Source organism: Planococcus citri, chromosome 2 (assembly GCF_950023065.1).
Source record: "Planococcus citri chromosome 2, ihPlaCitr1.1, whole genome shotgun sequence".
In the NCBI taxonomy this organism is placed as follows: domain Eukaryota; kingdom Metazoa; phylum Arthropoda; class Insecta; order Hemiptera; family Pseudococcidae; genus Planococcus; species Planococcus citri.
In genome coordinates, this window is record NC_088678.1 from 18,092,142 (window position 1) to 18,103,077 (window position 10,936).

The window sequence follows — 10,936 nt, forward strand, 5'->3', positions numbered from 1 at the left end:
AAATTGCAAAATTTAGCGAGTAGAGTAACAATATGATAATATAATTTTTATCTTTCAAAAAATTGTTGGTAATGAAACATGAAAAAAACTTCGGTTTTTTAGCCATTAGCGTTATTTTCTAGGAAATGGCTTTTAAGGGACTGGTTTAAAAATTCTTCGAAAAAAGATCCATTCTTTTTTTTTTCTATGATAAAGAAAAATGTTGGCTCCGATTTTTACGATTTGTGGTTTTAATTTGGTAGGTAATTTGTTTGGAAAATATCATTTATTCAATGAGGGGATTGTCAATGAAAATCACCATCACGAATGTTGAAAAATCAAATTGTGCAGAAGGTTGAACCGCGTACTCCAATAAAATTTGGTGGTGAAAATTTGATTTTAGAGCTGCAAGCTGTTCATCAAATTTATTAGACGTTCGAAAAATGTAAAAATATAAAAAAAAATTGATATCATCATTAAAATTGGTACAGATTTTAAAAAAATAACTTACCGATACATAATGCTCTCGTATGTTTTGACATGAACATTATTTTTTGGAATATTCTTCCTATCAGAACAATGATTTTTTTATAAACAAATTCAGTAAAAACGAGTTGGTACGTTTAAAATTAATGAAAAATAAGGAGATGAGAATGTATTTTTTTTATAAACGGGTTCATCATTATAGGGGTAACGTACCAGTAATTTTTTTTACCCCAATATAATTCTTCTATTACCCCCTGAGTGTTTCTGTTTACCGAGTAAGGGACTGTTAGATTTGGCAATATATTGAAAAATCAGTGATTTGGCTCTACTGTACTTATTCTTGGTTAGGAGGTTCTCCTTCAATGCTTGAAAGTAAACCTTGAGATTCTAGCAAAGATATTGCATTCTGTACTTGCAAATAGACGTCTAAAACAGTCTCTTTGTCTTTTGGTACAATTTATATTTAAAAAACGAGTCACATACAGGTGTGGAAGTTTACGTAAGGGGTATTCAAAATGTTCTTTTGGCAGCCAGCTTGAAGCCTACTTATAAAAGACACATTAAACGAGATATCTGGCCTTATGAAAATGTGCAATAAAGTTCCGATCAGATTTCGGAAAGGTAAACTACAATCAGATTCTTTATCTGGCATCAATTGTTGGGGGGGGGGGGGGGGGTCCGGCTGCGCCTCTGAGGCACTAAACCACCAGAGAGCGCTGAGCTATCAAAGAAAGCTCAGTGTAGCCTACACCTGGGCATAAAGTTCCCAACATAGGTGGGTAACTTGGAGTCCAAAGTCTCCAATACAGAATTTCAATCCAGTTTTTTTTTTGATATCGGTGAGTTTTCTGAAGCAGCCCCTGAGAAAGAAGTTATTTTTTTTACTGAAAATGAGGCTAATGGCTAAAACATCCAAGTTTATTTTCATGTTTTACTACCAATTTTATTTTTTGAAAAATGAGATCATATCGTACTCGTATTATATGTACTTTCTGAATTTTGCAGTTTTCCTGCATTTTATGATTGTGGAAATAATTTTCAAGAAATTTTTGAAACATTCTCAAATCAGAAGAAAAAAGAAATGTCAGAATTTATTCAAAAATGACAATAAAGCAACCAATGGTAGGCAAAAGGCAATATGCAAAAACTCTTGCAATCAGCAAATACTGATGTCTTGCGGAGAATTGGGCGGGTTATCTGTTGGGTTTTATAGCCTCCGCCTTTACAACCTGAAATGTACCCACAAAAGTAATTTACAGAAAATCGACCAGCGACTCCGTCGCCCCCTTCGATGTTTGAAAAGTATCATTTAATAATGTATTACTTTCAATAAGGGGATTGTCAATGAAAATCACCATCACATAGGTTTGAAAAATCAAATTGTGCAGAAGGTTGAACAACGCACTCCAATCAAATTTGGTGGTGAAAATTTGATTTTGGAGCTGTATGTTCCGAAGATGTAAAAGTAAATGAATTAATACCATCATTGAAATAGTAGTACAAATTTTTAAAAAATAGCTTACCTACCGATACATACGAGTAAATTCGGATTAATTAACACTTGTGCAGCGACAGTCACGTATTCCATTCTTTTCAATTCTCAAACTTGCCAGCATTGGGGCCGTTTCAAAGTCGCAGTTAGTCATTCCGTTGTACATTTTTGCATCAATGTTCTCGTATGTTTTGACATGAACATTGCATATATTCTGTTTGGAATATTCTCCCTATAAGAACATTGATTTTTTTGAAAACAAATCCAGTGAAAATCAGTACCTACGCTTAAAATTAATGAAAAATGAGGAGAATGAATTTTTTATAAACGGGTTCATCATTATAGGGGTAACGTACCAGTAATTTTTTTTATCCTAATATAATTCTTCTATTACCCCCTGAGTGTTTCTGTTTACCGAGTAAGGGACTGTCAAGATTTAGCAAAACATTGAACAATCAGTGATTTGGCTCTGCTGTTCTTATTCTTGGTTAGGAGGTTCTTCTTCAATGCTTGAAAGTAAACCTTGAGATTCTAGCAAACATATTGCATTCTGTACTTGCAAGTAGGAATCTAAAACAGTCTTCTTGCCTTTTTTGTATAGCCAAGTTGAAGGCATACTTAGAATATCTCTGGCCTTACCTATAGCAGCGGAAATGTGCAATAAAGTTCCCATCAAATTTCGGAAAGGTGAATTACAAATAGGTTTTTTATTCTGGCATCAATTTCGAGCCAGTTTTTTTAGTTTTCAATTTTGACATTGGTAATTTTTTGAAGCAGTCCCTGAGAAAGAAGTTATTTTTTTAAAAATAAGGACAATGCCTAAAACATCAATAGGTATTTTTTTGAAAAAAAGATCATATCGTATTATACTTTCTGAATTTTGCAGTTTTCCTGTATCTTATAATATTTATTGTGGAAATAATTTTCAAGAAATTTTTGAAACTTTCTCAAATTAGAAAAAAAAGAAATGTCAGAGTTTATTTAAAAATGTCAAAGCGACCAATAGTAAGCAAAGGCAATATATAATTATGCAAAAACTCTCTTGCAATCAGCGAATATTGATGGTTTGCGGAGAATACTCGTATCTATCGAAAAATGTTGAACAACCTACGATACTTTATCTGTCCATAAAAATTTAAATAACGTGTCCCGAACGTGAACGATAAACCATGTGACCCTGAATCGCCACAGTTTATCAACAAACAACTACAAAAAATAGTTTTGGATTATATTTGTTCGTGCCTTAAATGAAACATACCTACCTTACTGAGTAGTGAGCAGTTACCTCGAAAATGCGTTTTGATTTGTTTTGCTCTTGGTGCATATTCTTCGCAGTCGCTCTTTCTGTAGACAATGTGAAATCTCAAATAGGTATGTAGAACTTTCGTACAGTCCTCAAATTCTGAAAATTTTTTCATTGTGGGCAATATTTTTCAGGCCCTAATGTGACCTTTGATGGACCTTTTCTCAATTTACGATACGAACCTGTTACGGTCGACGTGGTCACAAAAGATACTAAAAAATGTCCCCCGTCGACTCCAATAACTTTCGAAGGATATTACGGTGCTCCGACTTTTTTAATTAATACTGGAGTGTCAAGTAAATATTTCACCATGATACACAATCCACTCCAAGACATGACTTGAAATACTTTCCTATTGCACAGTTCAAACCAATGACCAAAGAAGAACTGCTGCAAAGTCTTACGGTGGTCCTCTCAAAGGAGTATACAATTACCTTAGTTTCCAATATTACTGGGCAAGTAATACTTCAGCTGGAGTGACTGGAACTACAATTGATAAGAAAAGGTGAAACAAATATACTTGAATCTAATCTATGTTCTCGTACTCCTTCAAATCACTCCCTACATTCAGTTTGTTCTATTTATCTATTAGGTACCTACGTATTATCAATTGAATAATTTTTTCAGTTTTCCTTACGTAGTCAGAGATTTTTATATAAACAGCAAGTACACAAATTTCACTGAAGCTATAAAGCATGAAGATGGTTTCGTCGACTATGTTTTCCTTTTTACAATTGTAAGCATGATTATTGCAATTCATTATTGAGTTAGTGCTTGATAATAATGGAATTATGTACTTTGATATTATAAAATTCAGTGCTCAAGGTTTAACAAAGCATTTGAAAAAGTGAGCCAAGCAATTCGAAAAATCCCCAAAGCTGGATCATTTACATATGTTCCATTCGGCGTACATATTGATGGGATACATTTCTTGAGCCCGAAAACGGATTACTACACGTACACAGGAAACTTCTTCGATAAATACACGGGCAAAAATTACCCATGTTTAACTGTTGTAATTTTTAAACCCAATTCCGGATTTTGTATCACTCAAGAGCAGGTAGATTTCAACATAATGTCGAGTTCATTGGCTTGACTGGGTCTGTATTTTTTTATTGAGATTTTTTTTATCAATTCCAGTTCGATCAAACATTTAATATACAGACTAATTTCTTTGGAAAGCCATTCGCTAACTCGTTGACTCACGATTCGTCGAAGATGCGACCTGCCTTATGCAGAGCTGGTGTCACTCAGACATTACTTCCGATCTAAGTGTGTGGTATTTACTTCGGCATCTATCGTGTTAATCTACGTAATAGTAGATTATGCAACTAGGGAGATAATGTGATTTTCAACAAATTTTGAGGTTTATTTCCCGAGCGAAGCGAGGGAAGTAACTCAAAATGGTCGAAGATCACATTATTTCCCTTGTTCCATAATATATTTTACGTTTTTAAGGGAGAAAATCGCTAGTTTGTCCACCAAGCGATTAGCGAGCGGGAGATAATGTAGCGGATTATCTCCCTAGAAACGTAAAAAAATATACTTGGGTATGCAAAGGTGAACTACTGCATTTTTTTTCATTTTTTGAGAAGACAAAAAGAGAGAAGAGATTGCAGGGGATGAGAAGTCGGAGATGGGGGGATGTGAAATTGAAATTTTCTCTACATACAAAACTGATGTATCTACTTGCTTACAAATTGAAAAAAATTCCTGGCAATTTCAAGTTATTCAATTTTGTTTTTTTTTTGTGGGAGGATTTTCATGTCATACGAAAATGTGAATAATAGGTCATGAAAAAGGTCATGATTTTTCGTCTGGACGTTTTGTTGGACACCCTGTAGGAGTTGGATACGGCGAAAATTCGCGATTCTTCATTTTTTTTTCAAGACATAAATATGCATTTTGAAAAATAACCAATTTTGGGAAAAAATCAGAATCGTAAAAAAAATTACGCGAATACCTGTAGGATAAACGAGACTGTATGTATTTATAATAGATAGAAAAAGGCAAATGAATACTTTAATTCAGATTTTTTTCAAAACCTGATAATTTTTTAACAACACATTTCAGAACCATCAACCAATATGGTGAAAGTAAATGCAAAAACTATTTTGCAATCAGCGATTAGCTATAATGACTTGTTTTATATGTGGATAAAAATGAATTAGGAAAAAATAACTCTTGCTTCTCAGTTTTTACTATTTATTAGTGCAAAGCTTTTCAAACACCAAGTGTTCATCATCAGGCTTAAATCACTGATAAAAATGAAATTTTTAAATATTTTACTAAGAAAAATTTGAGAGTTTCCTGCAGGTTTGATTGGATTGCATTGGATTTTTGTTTGGAAAATTTCAAGTAAGTACTTGAAACAACATTATTTCTGATGTGAGAAGTCAATTTTTCTATTATCGAATTTTGGCCAGAGAAAGGAAAAGAGAAATGATCTGGCCCTAGCCAAAAGGTCAATTTTACATGACCATAGGGTTCAAATGCCAGATACTTGACTAGATTTCTTGGCATTTTTTTTTGCTTTGGAGTAAATCATTGATTAATCTTGACTTACCTGCGCTGCACTCGTTAGAGACGTTGACTTATGTACGTACTAATCCCACATGAACCAACAATTAACGAACAAGTGTAAAAAGATGCCTCAGATTTTGATACTCATGATGTGTTTTTTGAGAATTTTCAACATTTTGAACCTCCGCGTTTGGTAATGTATTTCAAAATTTGACGTCAACTGATCGTTAAAAATGAATTCTACGTGCTTGAAAATTCAGATTGCGATTCCAATGTTGTATTTTTTGAACATTTTCAATTTTCAACTTTCCCTATTTGAATGGTTCATTTTGGGTTTTTAAGCATCTCGAGTGGTCCTTTTGAAAATGACCTTATCGTTATTCTTCGATATTGGTCCTCGAAAAACCTTGTTAGGTCATAATTTACACGTTCTCTGAAAAAATCATTATAATTATTTACTTACCTTTAAAAAATGTCTAAAAATTGCGATGGGCCAAAGTCGAAAATTTTTTCTTGGTTGTTGTTTGATATAAAACAATTTTTTCCACTTCTCGAATCACAAATTTTCAAAAGTTTTCGCCCTCACTTCAATCGTACAAAATTGTTCTCTCTTTTTCTTCATTTTTTTTCCAATTTTAAGGACAGGAAAATTGATTTATATCTAAAACAATGATGTTTTATGTCCTGAATTGTAAGTTTTCGAGAGATTTTGACCTCATTTGGTAGGTTTGATCGGGTTCATTTGCTTTCCTTTTCTGAGAATGAAATTTTTAAAATATTTGATTTAGTAATAAATCCAGCAAGGGCTTATTTGTGGGGAAAAACTGAAAAAAATGGAAGAATTTGGGGGGGGGGGATGAAATTTGTCAAAAAAGTGAGTTCTTAAGCAATTTTGTGTAATAAAAACCAAGACTTTGGTTTAGCAAAAGAGGTCATTTTAGGCAGGCAGGGCAAAGATCAATGCTTTTTGGACGTTTTGGCAAAGAAAGCATTAATTTGTGAGGAATTTTGACAAAAATGATCACCATTTTGATTATTCTATCAGAAAATTTACTTTGCAAGAATTTTGACGAAAAACATTACAATTTGTCGTCAACTCGCCAAATATTGTCACTGTCTGATAATTAAATAAAAAATGGGAATTTTTTGAAAATTTTAGCGAAACTATGATTTTTTTTTAGCAAACTTGACAAAAACAAGACTTTTTGACAATTTTGGCAAAAATTGGTTCATTTTAAAAATTGTATCAGAAATGGCACTTTTTGAAAATTTTGACGAAAGTGGACACTTTGAAAATTGTGCTCAAAGTGGGCAACTATTTTGCAAAAAAATGATGTTTTTTGATATCCCCCCCCCCCACTCCATAAAATTGACAGTTTTTGAATTTGACAATTTTTCCAAAAATTTACACTTTTTGAAAATTTTGACAAAATGAACAATTTTTAACAATTGTGCTAAAAATGGGTACTTCTAGACTATTTTGTCAAAAAATTGATGTTTTTTCACTTGAGAAAAGCGAAAAAGAAACCAGAACTTTATATTTGAGCAAATTGTGTAAAACTGCAAAACTGTTTGACAATTTTGGCATGAAACTGGATTTTTTCAGCAATCTTAGCAAGAACGGGGGAGTTTGACAATTTTGGCAAAAATGGCTCCAAAAATGTACATCTTTTTACAATTTTGACAAAAGTCGTCACTTCTTGACTATTATGCAAAAAAATGGCGATTTTTGTTATTTTACACCATAAAATTGACACTTCTCTGCTTGGGCAAATTTGGTAAAAAGCAACAGAAGTGTTTGACAATTTTAGCAAACATTAACCCCTTTTGATAATTTTACCAGAAATGTACACTTTGAAAATTTTTACAAAAATGAACGCTTTTTAACAGTTGTCCCAAAAATGGGTACCTACATCTTGACTATTTTGCCAAAAAATTGACGCCTGACATTTTACCCCCACCCCAAGTTGACATTTTTTGACTTGGGGCAAATTTGCCCAAAAAAAAAAAAAAAACTAGAACCTTATAGGTAAACTTATTTAGTAAATAAAAAACAGAACTTTTTGTCGATTTTGGCAAAAGTTGGCCCTTTTTGACAATTTTGCCCAAAAAAGAACACTTTTTGAAAATATTGACAAAAGTGGACACTTTTTAACAAAAATTTTTCTTGGGTCATTTTTCATTTTCAAAAGCTTATTGAGATGTCTGAGTTTTTTGGGGGTTTTGAGAATCTTCAAAAATGAAATCGATACCCTATTTTAAAAAAAACAGTAACCAAATTTTCCACTTTTTATGCGCAAAACATTTGACTTTGTCCAGCAAAAATTTTCCATCTTAATCACTGTGCCACTTTGGCGCCACCGTCAATTGATTCGATCAATACCAACGCACATGTTTAACGAATAAATAATTTATTTACAAATAAATAAATTAACACCTAGCGATTCAATAAATATCGAAGCAAACTTTTAGTATACTAAATGACTCGAAACTGGTTGAATGATTCGACAAAAGAACCATCAGTACGTTAATATTAAACTGAAAATTTTCACTAAAAATGATGACTATTTGAATATTTGAAAATTATTAAGAACCATTATTCATTACACACTTACACAAATAATCAGTCCTATCACAGCAGTCAAAATAGTTGTTTGGATATTTCGAACAAATTGTCTAGCCACTACTCGACTTCTTCTTGCTGAATCCCCATTTCTTATCTTCCTTATGACCTCCTTTCTTGGCGTATTCGGACTTATGACCCCATTTCTTCTTATCACCTCCTTCCTTCTTATGTCCTTTATGTTCTTTGTGATGTTTACCTTTATGGTGTTTGCCTTTCTTGCCTTTGTGACCTTCTTCGTACTTATGTTTCTTATGCCCTTTCTTGTACTTGCCTCCTTTCTTGTGCCCGTGCTTGTGTTCGTAGCCACCGTGCTTTTTATGATGTTTTTCATCGTGATGTTCGTCGAAGAAGTGTTTCTTCTTCTTGAACTCGTCTAATTTGTGTACTTCGTGTTTACCTTTGGTGCTGTGTCCCTTTTTGTAGCTTCCGTGGTCTTCGTATTTATGCCCTTTTTCTCCCTTTTCGGCTTTTTTATGCTCTTTGTGGTAGCCTCCTTCGTCGTGTTTCTTTTTCTTGTGGCCGCTTTCTTCTTTAAAGTGCTTCTTCTTTTTACCCTTTTTATGGTGTCCTTTTTTGCCTTTCTTGTGCGAGTGTTTGGATTTATACCCTTTGTCGGATTTTTTACCTTTTTTGGAAAAGTGATCGGAATGATGTTTTTCGCCACCGCCTTTTTTCCATTTCTTCTTGGACTCGGCTACTTGGGTATCTGCGACAGGCACATTGGCTGATAGTTGTTGGCTGGCTGCCGGAGCCAAGTCCTTTACTTCGGATACTGCAGGTTGTTGAACGACACGAGCACATACTAATGAAATTGCATACAGTAATAAAAACCACAACAGTAATTTACAATAAGACGATTTGAACATGATGAACGAACGATGTATTTACGACATAGTGATACGCGATGACGATATTTATAGATTTAAATGTTTGTTTGGTTTAAAGGACAACTACCCCCATTCTGTATATGGGCGCGATAACCTCACTGATAAGAACGCGTGAACTGGAACAAGAGTGTACGTTAACGGTGATATTTTCGTATAGTAAATCCTCATCCTCGATAGGTTATAGTCAGCAAAACCAATAAAGAGTAGGATGAATGTAAAATGTGTTGTTGTTCTTAGATGCTTCATTGATTACTTTTGGCCAAAAATTGCGAAATTACCAAATTAAAACACGACGTTGGACGTTTTTACGGCGTCTGCTCGGTATTTAATGGATGGTTGATTAGGCCCAAGTGTTTTTTTCTCTTTTCTTTTTGTCACAATCGATATTAAATAATATTCGTTGCGGATTATCGATGTTTACGCGCACCGACAAGCAACTAGGATAGTGTGGTTCATGGAAATACGAGTAGTGCAGCGATTAATTCGACAAGTATTCGGGGTCGAAGTGTGAGTACGTTATGGGGCAAAGCGATGATAGGATAGGAAAACGTTAATTTCATTATCCGTGATTCCCATGTTAATTAGAGAATGTGCTGGAGAGAAAATACTTTCGTGCTAGGTCAATAGGCAGGTAATGGGATGGAAGGACGATGAAATTCGATCGAAAGCGAGGGAAATTTTATTGGAAATCGGAAGGACGAATTTTATAACCATTAAGTAACAGGAGAAGCCTCAGCAGACTACTGAATTGGGAAACTTAATTGGTATCACGCCAAGCAACTCTTCCAAACAGTCCTAGACATGCTGAATTTTCCTCCATCTTTTCAGCCAAAGTTTTATGACGATGATAGAAATTGGACAGGGGACCCGGAAATTGAGATGTACGTTTTTTTTATATTTGTATAATTTTATTGTGAAAGAACACTTATTAGCTTAATCTTAATTATTTAAAAATTTGAAGAAAAAAAAAACTTTTTTCACTCGGGTAGGTTGATTAATTGTCATTTTCTTTTTTAAGAAGTTGAAAATTGACTCCAAGTAACAAAGCATTTGAGCTTTTGTCATAATGTTCACCTTAATTTCAACTCCAAATTTCAAGTGCCTCAGGTGAGGCCTTATTCAAGAAATATTCTTGTGAACAGCAGGCGATTTCGATGTCGATGGATGGTTCTAAATTGTAAATTGTAAAATCAGGTGTTGAAAAAATGAAGAGGAAATCTTCTACTTCCTCTTTTTAAAAACAACATCTCTGAATATTTCAATATCTATTCGATCCTCAAATTTATGTGCTTTAACAGCAGATCTCACACTCAACCCTAAAACAATTTTTCGATGAGTTGCTGAATTAGAAAATCTGGAAACGTGTTGTAGAGGCATTGAAAAAATGACCTCAAAAGGTTATTTTAAAGCCCTAGGTTATTGAGAAAAAAAAATTCAAGTTGAAACCGGAGATGATGCAAGGAGGTCTACATTCGTAAAAAAAAGTAGACTTTTATAGCCTTAGTCGACTTTTTGATTCCGAATTGTGGAAAATAAAATTTCAGCCAAGAAATGTGTACCTATGAATTCATTCTAGGATGCTTCGAGTGGATCATTTTAGCATCGACCACATTTATATTAAAGATAAAGTTCCTAAAATT

At 33.7% G+C, this 10,936-nt stretch overlaps 2 protein-coding genes across 2 annotated transcripts; one reads left to right on the top strand and one right to left on the bottom strand.

Annotated features, from left to right (window-relative positions):
* Positions 1-3,187: 3,187 nt before the first annotated feature.
* LOC135833650 (carbonic anhydrase 2-like) lies at positions 3,188-5,498 on the top strand. Its single transcript, XM_065347419.1, has 6 exons — positions 3,188-3,328; positions 3,395-3,556; positions 3,624-3,765; positions 3,888-3,996; positions 4,078-4,320; positions 4,401-5,498. The coding sequence occupies exons 1-6, from the start codon at positions 3,250-3,252 to the stop codon at positions 4,530-4,532; spliced, it is 867 nt and encodes a 288-aa protein (XP_065203491.1). The 5' UTR covers positions 3,188-3,249; the 3' UTR covers positions 4,533-5,498.
* Positions 5,499-8,045: 2,547 nt separating this feature from the next.
* On the bottom strand, positions 8,046-9,275 carry LOC135834013 (histidine-rich glycoprotein-like). The gene has a single exon (XM_065347851.1). It carries the CDS (start codon positions 9,273-9,275, stop codon positions 8,460-8,462), a length of 816 nt encoding a protein of 271 aa, XP_065203923.1. The 3' UTR covers positions 8,046-8,459.
* Between the last annotated feature and the right edge of the window lie 1,661 nt (positions 9,276-10,936).

What these genes read in the sequence shown, in the direction of transcription:
- LOC135834013 (XM_065347851.1), bottom strand. Translation starts at nt 9,275, where the DNA reads ATGTTCAAATCGTCTTATTGTAAATTACTGTTGTGGTTTTTATTACTG.
- LOC135833650 (XM_065347419.1), top strand. Translation starts at nt 3,250, where the DNA reads ATGCGTTTTGATTTGTTTTGCTCTTGGTGCATATTCTTCGCAGTCGCT. An exon ending in ATGTTTTCCTTTTTACAATT is followed by an intron (nt 3,997 to 4,077) that starts GTAAGCATGATT and finishes TATAAAATTCAG; the next exon opens with TGCTCAAGGTTTAACAAAGC. An exon ending in TTTGTATCACTCAAGAGCAG is followed by an intron (nt 4,321 to 4,400) that starts GTAGATTTCAAC and finishes TATCAATTCCAG; the next exon opens with TTCGATCAAACATTTAATAT.